This window comes from Kogia breviceps, chromosome X (genome assembly GCF_026419965.1).
Source record: "Kogia breviceps isolate mKogBre1 chromosome X, mKogBre1 haplotype 1, whole genome shotgun sequence".
Taxonomy (NCBI): Eukaryota; Metazoa; Chordata; class Mammalia; order Artiodactyla; family Physeteridae; genus Kogia; species Kogia breviceps.
In genome coordinates this window covers 103,384,894-103,399,584 of record NC_081330.1, presented here as the reverse complement: position 1 = coordinate 103,399,584, position 14,691 = coordinate 103,384,894, and the positions used below count along the sequence as shown (strand labels likewise).

At 42.4% G+C, this 14,691-nt stretch overlaps 1 protein-coding gene across 1 annotated transcript; it reads right to left on the bottom strand.

Moving 5' to 3' along the window:
- Positions 1–2,769: 2,769 nt before the first annotated feature.
- LOC131748181 (A-kinase anchor protein 4-like) lies at positions 2,770–5,848 on the bottom strand. The gene is given in 3 exon segments (XM_059050223.1): positions 2,770–2,925; positions 3,721–4,995; positions 4,997–5,848. Coding segments are annotated over 3 exon segments (2,283 nt in total).
- Between the last annotated feature and the right edge of the window lie 8,843 nt (positions 5,849–14,691).

Below are 14,691 nucleotides of genomic sequence, written 5' to 3'. Positions count from 1 at the left end.
TACTGATGAAGGCTTTCAGGGCTATACATTCTCTAAGTACTGCCTTGGCAATCTTCCATAAAGTGGTCCTCCCATAAAATGTCTTACCAATTTTTCCTTTTACCTCATGCTCCGTTATGGTTTGGCCTGGCACTGTTACTAATCCTCTGTATTACAATATTTGACATTTGGATACTCTGCATTAATTTTGATTTCTTAAATGGTACATTAAAGCTATTGATTTTGGGAGTTTGGGATTAGCAGATGCAAACTATTATAGATATAGGATGAATAAACAACAAGGTCCTACTGTATAGCACAGGGAACTATATTCATTATCCTGTGATAAACCATAAAGGAAAAGAATATGAAAAAGGATATATGTATAACAGAGTCACTTTGCTGTACAGCAAAAATTAACACAACACTGTACATCAACTATACTTCAATTAAAAAAAAAACTATTGATTTTGATTACCAAGTTTTTTCTTCTGCCCCCTTAAATTTTGCCCCTGAGGAAAATGTCTCTCTTGCCTCACCTCAGCCTAGGCCTGGCCCTGTGGTAACCTCCCAGATGAGTTCTGCTCACAACTTTCTTGTGAAATGGAGGCCTGATGTTCAGAAAGACTAAAATAGTCAGCAATATCAAACCAGTGACACTGCCTGCCAGGAGATAATCCTGTTTTCCTTCTCCTTCTGCTCCTGTCATCCCTTTCCTACTGTATGTGGGGCTTTCAGCTCAGCAGAAGCCCTTGTCCATTCCTGGCTGCTGGCAGTGAGCGTGGCCACATTGCTAATAAGATGCCTGGGATCACTTCCCCATTTAGAGGGGTGAAAGGTCAGGGTCTCACCCTCCTGGAATAAACCCCAAGGACTGTTGAGCTCCTCCAGACCCTTGTCAGGACCCTGTCTGGCCCAAAGCATTCCTTTCTCTGCTGGAGTCTGTCAGTCAGCTCTGGCAAAAATCAAGTTTCCTCACCTTGATCTTACCTCATCCACGCAAGTTTCCCTGAGAAATTATGGAAGAGAAACTCTTAGAATCCTCAAATGTCAGAGCTGGAAGGGCCCTTAGAGACCATTTTGCCCCAATGGCCCTCATTTAACAGAACATGTAACTTCCTTTGCTCTATTTCCACGTTCCAAAGAATCCCCAAGGCCGCCTCATAATAAAGATCAGGAGTAAGTCAAGAGCTGAGTTAATCAAGGAAGTAAACTACTATGGGACCCAGCTGTGCTCAGGGAGGACTGAGTCATCAGAAATGCAGACCTGGTCCCGGGATTTGTTTATTAAGGATTTTCTTCAAGGACAAAGAGAAGGTTCTGTGGTAGCTTACCTCCAAAGCTTTTCATGGGGTCGGGGTGTGAGTAGAAGAGGTTTGATTAGCTTTATCAGGGCTGGGGAGTTTTAAAATCCTGGCTTTTAAGGAGCCTACCTTTACTTCTATCTGACTGGTCCAGTCATTGTGGAGAAGTTGTCAAAGTTTGTCTCTATGCTTCTTACCTCCCCCAAAATGTGCCTTTCTGGGTCCCACACTCAGAGAATCTTGCTTTCAGTTTGGAATTATATCAAGGGCACTTGCAACTGTGTTAGGATGGGCTTGGAGAGGTACAACTTCAATCCCATATCTAATTTGTAAGAAGATTCTCCTTGCAAAGCATCATTACATCTATTCCTCTAGTTTAACCTCTAAACAGGGAGGGTAATTTTTGTCTACATTTTACAGATAAAGGAAAAGGCTCAGAGTCTACCTAGGGGACTCTAAGGCCATGCAACTAGTAAGAGGCCAAAGCTTTAACTTTTGAGTCGAGGAGGAAGCCACATCCTGTGCTTGTTCTACTAAGCCACAAGCACCTCAAAGGTGCCAAGGTATGCCACAGCAGACTAGCTAACAGAGGACCACAGTGCTGAAACCACTGTCTTGATCTGATTTGTAATGGATTATAGCATTGTGACAGACTTCTGAGAAGCATAGAACAAATCTAGGAATTTAATGCTAGTCTCAAAGGAGACATTGGGATTCACATAAGGTGGCTGTGAAGAATTTACCATTCTGTAGCTTTGTTCTCTGCAAATTTTTCTCTCAGACTGCCGGAAAACAAGGAAATTTCATCAGTTGAAGGAAATGACTTATAAGGAAGCTTTATTATGTGTGGGGGAGGATCCGATCCCATTGTAGTTCTGGATAGTGTTTAGCCATGTGCAGTGAACACTGGGAGTGTATGTGTGGCCATGGGTAATATACTTTCTTCGGTTTGTTTTTCATCTAAGCTAGCCCATCTACAAACTCTTAAAAGTGATCAAGAAAGCTGCATCCTTGGGATTAGAAGGGGGATTATCAAGTTAACTGTGCAATTCTGGGAGAAACAGGGAGACCACAGGTGGCAAAACTCTAAATAGCTTGTGAACTGAGATTTGGATAAACCGGATGACTTAGGAACTTGGACATGGGTTATATCCCTGTGTTTTGGGTACTTAGAAAATAACCCAGGGTGAGATCCGGACACAAGTCCAACACTATCACCAGTCCTTGAAATTGGACGCATTCCCCTCCCTTGCCTCCGATATATCTGACCACGAAAACAATGACACAATTCAAAGAAGTTTTTTTTTTTCACGTTCTTGCCCAGTTTGTTGGACACCCTGTATTTGCACAGTCCAACTGCTCAGATGTATTAGAAAATACAGTCGTGCAGCGTGCAGTTCACTGGCCTGATGGTAGAGGGTGCTCCAGCTGGGACAGAATGCTGCTGGGGGTGGGGAGTAAACGGAGAGGAGAAGGAATTGTTGGCTCACAGGTTAGTGAGCAGCCAGTCTAGCAGTTGTTTTCTAGGCACGTTTCCCATGGCTTCATCCAGTAGTCGTTCCTTGAAGAACTTCATGACCTCTTGAAGAAGATCTCCTACACTGTACCCCTTCTCTGCTGCTTTAGCTAACCCTTCAGCAAGCTGTGGAGAGAGCAGAGATAGATAGAGTCACGTGATGCTTTTGGAGCCAGGGCCCAGACGGAGAAAATCAGCTACACCCCACCCACCTTCCTGCCTATGATTCTAGGATTAAAGGCTGCCACAGGTCCAGGACTGGAGGCTGCTGACATGGCTTTCCTTTTTTTCTGGACCCTCCTTTAATGGCATAGATTAAGATGCCAAAGGTCCTTTCTTTTTGAGCTTCAAAAAACAAACTCTGGAATCAATTGTGTTCACTAATACTTCTCATCAGGTACTGGGATCCATCAGTTAATCTGTACTGATTTCTAGGTCAAGGTTAGGGGTTGCCATTCCCCTCCCTCCCTAAAAAAAAGTATATGACATTGGAAATAGGCAGGATAATTTGGTTTAGTATTTTATTTCTCTGGAATCCATCTAATGTAGGAAACAGCTGTGGGGTGTGTGTGTGTGTGTGTGTGCATGTGCGCATGTGTGCTGCACACATGTGCAAAACATAAGACTTAGAAATTGCTCCCTGATGTTTTACCAAATAGTTTGTTGAAAGGATCACTGATAAAATGAGCTAATCTCACTCTCCTCCTCTTGGAAGTACACAGGCCTTAAGGTGTCCAGAGCCCCACATAATTAACAGTTCATCACTTTTGTGTCTTTATGAGGTGAGAGTAATTCATGAGTCACATGATAAAGAACAGACTCAAAAAAACGGACTGCTTCTTGGACTCTAAGTACAATACCACCTCCCTGCCCTTATGCATTCCAACCCTCTTTCCTCTTGCTCCTTGTTGCATTGCTTACCTTCTTCAGTTGTCCAGCATCATCTCCCATGAAGTAGAGCATGGGTATGTTAAATTGTGAGGCTGCAGTCCACTGCAGGACATCCTGGAGCTGCTTTCACAAGCTACTTGTTGAGCACTGATTATAGACAGTGACTTGGGGTCGAGGAGAGTCTTGATAGTTCTGTGACATTGCAGCATCGTGACTGCATCTGGGGCCACTGGCCTGGTAGTTGGGGTTGTTGGCCAAGGCTGCTTGTCCTTCCAACTCAGCAAGGGCTGCCCCATTGTTGCTCTACTTAGCCATGATAAGGCACAGCTTCATCACAGATTCTACCAGTTGGTCTATAAATTGTCAGTTCACTTGCTTCATCCCACTGATAAAGTCAAGCTCTTGATTGTCCTGACATTGTTCTTCCCCTTTGTCAGGCCTCTTGGACATGGAGGCTCCTTTGTCTGTCCTGGGCTCAGAACCTTGGTTCTCACCTTCACATAGATCTCCACAGTTGAAGGAGCTCTCACTAAGCAGTTTTTGAATCATTGACAGAACGATGTTTGACATATCCAGCCTCTGGGAGTCCAGGTGTTGATTCTCCTTTAGAGAGGTGGATGATCCAGGTGCTCCACGAGATTCTAGATGTTTCATTGAAAGTGCCTTGGCACTTTGGCTACCTCTGCACCTTTTGTATTGGGCACTCTGAGTCATATAGCCGGTGGTAGAACCGGGACAGTCTTTAAATGCATCTTTGCCCTTAGCCTGCTGGGTCAGATAGTATTGGATCATCCTAAGGGCAGAGGCAGTCAAGTCCTTTGACAGTGACTCCATGGAAAGGCTGATCTTCCCTCTCTTTTCCTCCTTATTGGCGCATGCTTTGCCAGCCATCTTGCCTTGATTGCCTTGATGTTGGTTCCACATTGTCAGGCTCTCCTTGAGGGTATGTTCACTGACTTCCTCAGCACTGGTCAATGACTTGCACTCCTCTGGTTTCATTTTGCCTTTGCCCTTTCCCTTCATCTCGGCCTTCATAGCTGAGAATTCGAGACTTTGGTTCTTGCATTTGGGATCATGGCACCCAGCCTTCAAGGATGCATATGATGAACTCTGAGACTTAGTTTCCTTTTTTTCCCCAAGAAGAGCACAGACAAGACGCTTCAGCATGGCCTCCATAATACCAGCAGTGTTTTGTTTCCCATGGTTGAACAGATTCCTCTTGACAGTTGAGACAAAGTTGGCCATCAGGCCCCTGGTGATATTATGTAGGTACTTCACGCAGGAGTCAATCAAATAGGACACAGTTTTCTTTGGTGTGTTTTAACAGCACCCTCAGGCCCACACAAGCTTGAATTGGCTTCCCAGAGCTATGAACTTCCAAGTTCTGCTTAACAGAGACCATCATGTCAGATGCCACTTGATTTGCATAAGCCATGAACATTTTGCTAATCGAATCTGAAAATTCTTTGTTGTCTCTTTGGCACGTCTGTTTGTCTCCACTTTTGCTCTTGTTGGATAATTCACTATACAGAAAGGTTTTTTGGCCACCTTTCCTACACTCCTCCCCAGTGCCCTGCCTTTCTGCAGAGGTCACTTCCACAGCATCATGGGCCATTTCAGAAGTGATCTTGCTCACAGCAGTATGAGGGCTGTTTTTCCCTTTGTCCCCACTGGGTGGATAGAATGAATGATGAAGACATTTGCTTCCACCTTCCAACTTCTCCTTGATTTTCTTATGGGCCATCTGGATCACCAGAGGAGATAGTCGGTTGACATAGAAGGAAGGGTCATCCATAGAACATTCTCCATCAGGGGAGATAACTGCCCTCTGATTGCTACGAGATTTGGCTGGTGGGGTGGAAGGACTCTGGTTATTGTTGGTTTCTTTGGCCCCTGTCATTTCCACATGTTGGCCTTGAGGTCCTTTGGCCACGTAATTCATTTTCAGTTGATCAGCATAGACTCTGTAGCAGTTTCCAGAGGGCAGTTTGTGACATTTGCCCTCTATGTCTCCTACTTTATGTCTACAGCTAGAGGATGAGGAGCTAAGTGCATGTTGCAAACACAAGACGTACTTCTGAAGATCACTGAGTAGACGATCAAGGACACTTGTAGAATTAGAAGGAGCTTGTTTGAAAAGGCACACTGACCTCTCCATCTAAAATAAGAAGACCTGTCCATAAGGCTTTGGGTAGGCTACTTCTTTCCCCTATTGTATTTAGAAGGTATATCTTCTAAGTTGCACAGATTAGGGATTTGGCTTTTAGTATTTGCATGGGTGCATAACACACAATTATATCCATTAATACACGTTTAAGCACAAGTGGCAGCAACAAAAGCTCAGAGTAGATACACTTGTACACTTAACTATACACAAGTGTTATCAATGTTTGTCAATTTCATCTGCGTATGTGTGCTTATTTCAATACATGTCAAAAATATGTCAGTGCCTGTCGTGTGTGTATATGCACATCAGTATATCAATTCATGAGTGTGAACATGTGTCAGTCTGTACTCTTAGTGTGTGAAAATGTGCCTGTGTGTATGTGTGTGCATATGTGTATGTCAATGCACAATGTGTGATGTCACCATGTGTAAGCATGTGTCATAATGTGCTGACATCATACCCATTGTATATGTCAACTGTATAGGCCAGCATGTGCATGTTAGTATGTATATTTTGTACATGTATGTGAATGTAAAAATATGAGTGTGTATATCAGTGTGTCTCTGAATTTGAATATAAGCAAGTGTCGAGTTGAGAGAGCTGCATATGTGTTTATGATATAAATCCAATAGCGTGTATCACGCAGCTATAAATTTATTTATATATGTTGAAGCATACATTCAGGTATTAGCATACATACTCATCAATATATTAATATATAATTAATGTATAATATATTAATAAATATGTGTGTTTAAAATGAATATGGGGCTTCCCTGGTGGCACAGTGGTTGAGAGTCCGCCTGCCAATGCAGGGGACACGCGTTTGTGCCCCTGTCCGGGAAGATCCCACGTGCCGCGGAGCGGCTGGGCCCATGAGCTATGACCGCTGAGCCTGCGTGTCTGGAGCCTGTGCTCCGCAACGGGAGAGGCCACAACAGTGAGAGGCCCGCGTACCGCAAAAAAAAAAAAAAAAAAAAAAAAAAAAAGAATATGTATAAATAGGTGATCGTATAATGACTGTGTAAATTGATATATTAGGTATCAGTTTATGTTATATTTATATACTATGTCAATGATTGATGTATGTCAGTGTTGCATGCACACTGGCATTTGAGTGTGTCTGTGAGTACATGAGTGGGGATGTCACTGCATTTGTGTCAATATGTATATCAGTGTACACAAACGTGAGTTAGTTAATGTGTCACTTTGTTTAAGTTTGTATGTGTGTGTATCAACATGAGGTATATTTATAAGTGAGTATGCCTGTACCTGAGTCTGCATGGTCTGTTTTGATCAAGGCTTGTGTGTATCAATGTGAGTGTGTGTTTATGCATAGTATGCTTGGATGTATATATAAATGTTTATGTGTATCACATGTGGGCACATTAGTGTGTCTGACTCTGTATAACTGTATATCTTTGCATATGTGTGTAAGTCATTGTTGTGACTAGATCACTATACATAAGTTTGTTATTTCAGTGCTTGTGTGTGTTTGTCAGTGTCACATGTAGCCAGGCATGTGTGTGGCCTGGCTACAAATTTTTATAAATTATTTTTTGTTAATGTACATACATGTATATATCTATGTGTGTGTCACTTTGTATAAACATATATGTGTATATCTATACTTGTGACTGTGTATGCCCATGTTTGGATATGTGTATACATATTGTGTACACATCTACTCAGCACTAAGTACCATTGCCCTCTTTGCTCCATTCATTGCTTCATCACCATGAATTCCTGGAAATGTGAGGTCATAATAAGGTCCACTTTTTGCAAGTGGGCTTCAGTTACAATCAAGGAGACCTGCATTGTGTGTAGTAAATATGGGCTCCTCTTTTAAAAACAAACACCAGAGAATGGTTCCAGATGGCAGAGTAGGACATGCTCTCAATCTCTCTTGTGAGAACACCAGAATCACAACTAACTGCTGAACAATCATCGACAGGAAGACACTGGAACTCACCAAAAATGATACCCCACATCCAAAGACAAAGGAGAAGCCACAATGAGATGGTAGGAGGGGCACAATAACAATAAAATCCATTCCCATAGCTGCCGGGTGGGTGACTCACAAACTGGAGAACACATACCACAGAAGTCCACCCACTGGAGTGAAGGTTCTGAGCCCTATGTCAGCCTTCCAAACCTGCGGGTCCACAACAGGAGAAGGAATTCCTAGAGAATCAGACTTTGAAGGCTAGTGAGATTTGATTGCAGGACTTTGACAGGACTGGGGGAAACAGAGGCTCCACTCTTGGAGGGCACACACAAAGTAGTGTGCGCATCGGGACCCAGGGGAAGGAGCAGTGACCCCATGAGAGACTAAACCAGACCTACCTGCTAGTGTTGGAGGGTCTCCTGCAGAGGCAGGGGGTGGCTCTGTCTCACTGTGAGGACAAGGACACTGGCAGAAAAAGTTCTGGGAAGTACTCCTTGGCATGAACCATCCCAGAGTCCACCATTAGCCCCACCAAAGAGCCCGGGTAGGCTCCAGTGTTTGGTCACCTCAGGCCAAACAACCAACAGGGAGGGAACCCAGCCCCACCCATCAGCATTCAAGCAGATTAGAGTTTTACTGAGCTCTGCCCACCAGAGCAACAGCCGGCTCTCCCCACCACCAGTCCCTCCCATCAGGAAACTTGCACGAGCCTCTTAGATAGCCTCATCCACCAGAGGGCAGACAGTAGAAGCAAGAAGAACTACAATCCTGCAGCCAGTGGAACAAAAACCACATTCACAGAAAGAGAGACAAGATGAAAAGGCAGAGGGCTATGTACCAAATGAAGGAACAAGATAAAACCCCAGAAAAACAACTAAATGAAGTGCAGATAGAAAACATTCCAGAAAAAGAATTCAGAATGATGATAGTGAAGATGATATCCAGGACCTCGGAAAAAGAATGGAGGCAAAGACCGAGAAGATGCGACAAATGTCTTACAAACCTAGAAGAATTAAAGAACAAACAAACAGAGGTGAACAATACAATAAGTGAAATGAAAAATACACTAGAAGGAATCAATAGCAGAATAACTGAAGCAAAAGAACGGATAAGTGACCTGGAAGACAGAATGGTGGAATTCACTGCTGAGGAACAGAATAAAGAAAAAAGAATGAAAAGAAATGAAGACAGCCTAAGAGACCTCTGGGACAACATTAAATGCAACAACATTCACATTATAGGGGTCCCAGAAGGAGGAGAGAGAGAGAAAGGAACTGAGGAAATATTTGAGGAGATTATAGTCAAAAACTTCCCTAACATGGGAAAGGAAATAGCCACCCAAGTCCAGGAAGTGCAGAGCATCCCATACAGGATAAACCCAAGGAGAAACATACTGAAACACATAGTAATCAAATTAGCAAAAATTAAAGACAAAGAAAAATTGTTGAAAGCAGCGAGGGAAAAACAACAACATACACGAGAACTCCCATAAGGTTAACAGCTGATTTCTCAGTAGAAACTCTACAAGCCAGAAGGGAGTGGCATGATATACTGAAAGTGATGAAAGGGAAGAACCTACGAGCAACATTACTCTACCCTGCAAGGATCTCATTCAGATTCGATGGAGAAATCAAAAGCTTTACAGACAAGCAAAAGCTAAGAGAATTCAGCACCACCAAACCAGCTTTACAACAAATGCTAAAGGAACTGCTCTAAGTGGGGAACTCAAGAGAAGAAAAGGACCTACAAAAACAAACCCAAAACAATTTAAAAAATGGCAATTGGAACAAACATCGATAATTACCTTAAACGTGAATGGATTAAATGCTCCAACCAAAAGACACAGGCTTGCTGAATGGATACAAAAACAAGACACATATTTGTGCTATCTACAAGAGACCCACTTCAGACCTAGGGACACATACGGACTGAAAGTGAGGGGATGGGAAAAGATATTCCATGCAAATGGACATCAAAAGAAAGCTGGAGTAGCAATACTCATATCAGATAAAACAGACTTTAAAATAATGTTACAAGAGACAAGGAAGGAGACTACATAATGATCAATGGATCAATCCAAGAAGAAGATATACCAATTATAAATATTTATGCACCCAACATAGGAGCACCTCAATACATGAGGCAACTGCTAGCAGCTATAAAAGAGGAAATCAACAGTAACACAATAGTAGTGGGGGACTTTTAACACCTCACTTACACCAATACACAGATCTTCCAAACAGAAAATTAATAAGGAAACAGAAGCTTTAAATGACACAGTAGACCAGATAGATTTAATTGATACTTATAGGATATTCCATCCAAAAGCAGATTACGCTTTCTTCTCAAGTGCACACGGAACATTCTCCAGGATAGATCACATCTTGGGTCGCAAATCAAGCCACAATAAATTTAAGAAAATTGAACTCATGTCAGGCACCTTTTGTGACCACAACGCTATGAGATTAGAAATGAATTACAGGGAAAAAAACCATAAAAAACACAAACACATGGAGGCTAAACAATATGTTACTAAATAACCAAGAGATCACTGAAGAAATCAAAGAGGAAATAAAAAAATACCTAGAGACAAATGACAATGAAAACACGATGATCCAAAACCTATGGGATGCAGCAAAAGCAGTTCTAAGAGGGAAATTTATAGCTATACAAGCCTACCTCAAGAGATAAGAAAAATCTCAAATAAACAATCTAACCTTACACCTAAAGGAATTAGAGAAAGAAGAGCAAACAACAAAACCCAAGGTTAGCAGAAGGAAAGAAATCATAAAGATCAGAGCAGAAATTAATGAAATAGAAACAAAGAAAACAATAGCAAAGATCAATAAAACTAAAAGCTGGTTCTTTCAGAAGATAAACAAAATTCATAAACCATTAGCCAGACTCATCAAGAAAAAGAGGGAGAGGACTCAAATCAATGAAATTAGAAATGAAAAAGTAGAAGTTACAACACACTGCAGAAATACAAAGCATCCTGAGAGACCACTACAAGCAACTCTATGCCAATAAAATGGACAACCTGGAAGAAATGGACAAATTATTGGAAAGTTATAACCTTCAAAGACTGAACCACGAATAAATAGAAAATATGAACAGACCAATAACAAGTAATGAAATTCAAACTGTGATTGAAAATCTTCCAACAAACAAAAGTCCAGGACCAGATGGCTTCACAGGTGAATTCTTTCAAACATTTAGAGAAGAGCTAACATCCATCCTTCTCAAACTCTTTCAAAAAATTGCAGAGGAAGGAACACTCCCAAACTCATTTTATGAGGCCACCATCACCCTGATACCAAAACCAGAAAACAATACTACAAAAAAAAGAAAATTACAGACCAATATCACTGATGAACGTAGATGCAAAAATCCTCAACAAAATACTAGCAAACAGAATCCAACAGCACATTAAAGGATCATACACCATGATCAAGTGAGATTTATCCCAGGGATGCAAGGATTCTTCAACGTACGCAAATCATTCAATATGATATACCGTATTCACAAATAAAAACCATATGATCACCTCAATAGATGCAGAAAAAGTGGGGGGTTTTTGTTTTTTGTCTTTTGGGTTTTTTTGGCGGTATGTGGGCCTCTCACTGTTGTGGCCTCTCCCATTGCGGAGCACAGGCTCCGGACACACAGGCTCAGTGGCCATTGCTCACGGGGGCCTATCAGCTCCACGGCATGTGGGATCTTCCTGGACCGGGGCATGAACCCATAGTCTTCTTTAATTTAGATTCCCCACACCAGGTATTTGGAGCCATGGGAGTATCATATTGACTTGGGAAAATGCCAGTCAGGAAAAACGACAGGCTGGGAAGTAAATTTAAAAGGAGGTCTAGAGGCTCGGGTTAATTTTAGTGATTTACTTCTCCCCAACCCCATTCACTAAATCTCACCTGTATCTTCTTTTCTTTATCCACTCTTGGGTACCTTCAAAGAGTCAAGCTCACCTCATCCCCTTTAACTGAATTTTAGCTAAACCTAGTGTAAGCCGAGTCTTTCTCATTACATTAAAGAAAGTGAAATTACTTACCACACAGGGCCACTAGAAAAGACTAAGGTGTATACCAGTAAAGTGATTAATTCTTTTTATTAAAACAACCTATAGAAAAAGTTTCTGAATAGTGGGAACACTCACTCTAATAGCCATAAGTATAAATAAGAGACAGATGTCTGTGGGAAGGCCAGACCCTGATCCCATAGGACAAAGTTTATTTGAAAGAGAGAATAATCTCTGCCAACTTTCTTCAACCCCCCTGTCACCTCCCACCCCAACCTGGAAGTAAAAGTAAAAAGGAAACGGCAGAAGCCACTGACTGATTTTCCCTATGTAAGACACATTTGGGAAGATTCAGTTAAGAGCTCAGTAGAATTGTTTTGTTACCTGGGGTTGAATTTGATTTATCTTTAAAATTTAACAAGAGAAACCTTTTGGGCTAAGTATTATAGGGCAGTTGAATTCCTTTCCCTTCACTTCCTTCAAAATTTAGACCCCTTTAACCTCTAGCTCCCTCCCTCCCTCCCTCCCTCCCTCCATTCTCCCTCCTTCCCTCTCTCTCCCTCCCTTCCTCTGCCTCTCTCGTCCTCTCTCACTCTCAACATTTTAGTAACAGCTATCCTCTGGTGGCTAGCCTTTCACAGGATACTACTACATTTTGACACTTTACCATTCCCCCTACCCTGCTCCATCTCATTCCCCCAGATCTTCTTGGACTCGTCCTTCAAAAATCTCTAGAAATCCCTGAAAAAGTTTTAGGAAGAGGTTTTCCACATCCTCAGAAGAGAAAGTTTCTTTTCTTCAAGAGCTAGAGCTCACTAGCCTAGAGAAAAAGAGGAGGAGGCATAGAGGTCCCTCATGTGAGTTGGATATAGCCTCAGTCCAAATCCTAAAAAAAAACGTAAAAAATAAAAAATGAACTTATTACGTTGATAATGAAGTTATTTTAGACTTTGGATGAACATGTGCCACCTAGAAGGGAGATGTGCCCCTTGAGATGGAAGTGGGCAATACCAAGTTCTTGGGCACCTGCTGCTGGCTGCCACCCCATCACCTGTTGGATGAGACTGAAGGAGCCAGGCTCTCCTCGCTGCTTCTGACCCTGGCACATGATAACAGGGTTTGTTGGGTCATAATGCCTGAAACTGTAGCAACTTTAGCAAAGGGTGGGTAGGCTGGCAAACTCAGTAGCCCTTCTCATCAAAAGCACATCAGGGGGCCTTCCCTGGTGGCGCAGTGGTTGAGAGTCCGCCTGCCGATGCAGGGGACGTGGGTTCGTGCCCCGGTCTGGGAAGATCCCATATGCCACGGAGCGGCTGGGCCCGTGAGCCATGGCCGCTGAGCCTGCGCGTCCGGAGCCTGTGCTCCGCAACGCGAGAGGCCACAGCAGTGAGAGGCCCGTTTACCACAAAAAACAAACAAACAAACAAACAAAAAAACATATCAGGCTGTCTGCTGTACTTTTTTTCTGTTCTGTCTAGAAGGGTACACATATTTCGTTTACATTTTGTCCAGCTCACAACTCCTTAAGACCTTCCTTCTCATTACTCTTCAGGCTAGACTTCCAGAACAATCTAGTCATGTTAGTTACCAGTGGAGGTCTGTATTTTTCATATACAGAATGACCACCAGCCTCTGAATAAAACAGTATTAATTTTCACATCTTAACTTATTTCTCTTTGGGTTTCCCTCTAGATATTTAGAGTTATGTGGCAAGAGATCTTTGGATTTATGTAGAAACAGAGAAATGTTAAAGTCCTTTCTGGGTATCCTGAATGAAAGCAGAAAGTTTGAGGCTGCCTTAGCAGCTTTTGTAGTTTCACCTCATCATCAAGACACCCCCTTGGATAGTCAAAAAGAAGTCAGAAGATGGCCCTACCTTTGTAGTATCAGAGTAGGCTATTTCGTAGGAACTTGGAATGATTTTTTCTTGTACATTTGGATGCTGTGATGACCCTTTCAGTCTGACTCAAGATGTTGCTGCTTTCCTCAACCCTCCATACTATCCTAAAGACTTGACTGCCAGTTGGTACCAGAACTTCTACTTCATGACATCATTCTTTCTATAAAGAACAGTGACAGCACAAAGACAGGGGCTCTATCCTTAGGATTCCAGGTGTCTAAGTGGTCCAGCAAGCTTTAACCTTTATCATGAGACATAATTAGCCCCCCCACCAAAAGCCAATCCACTTAGGTCAGGGACAGCCTTTCACAGACTCCTCAAGCCATGAAAAGACCTGAGCCCCACTTATTCTTTTACATTATGGTCAGTGCTAGATGGCTGGTTAGAGTATTCCTTAAAGCATTATCCATTACACTTTGAGATGCCTTCAGTTTAGCCCCAGTTTGGAAACATTAGCCCATAACCAAATGCTCTCATTGTGCCCAAGTCTCATCTAGTTTTCTCCTTGTCCTTCCTTCACCTGCCTTCACATTAACCTCATGTGAATAACTGTATCTGAATTAAAAATCAGCTGAGATGACCACCTAAATCATAGAGTTTCATATCCTTGGTTCTACTTCCATTTCTCCTTTTATCTGTTACCCTAAAATTACATGTCTTAACCGTCCTGTACAATTTTGACCTTGTCAGTTCATGGCATCAGAGACAAACAAAGCTGGACCTTTGTTAAAGGTGGCAAGACCTATTTTATTCAGGCTTCTGAAGTAAGGGAGAGACTTCAGGTGAACAGAGCTCAACTCCACTGAAAGAAAAGGCTTGTTAAATGCTGGGGAGTGCTAAAGGAAAAGTGCTGAGGGAAATTTTGGGGGTGGGAGGTTGATCAATGTGATCAGGGCATCTGCGTTTGCTAACTGGTACTTAACAAAGTTAGGTTCCTACCCTTTCATAGAGACTGA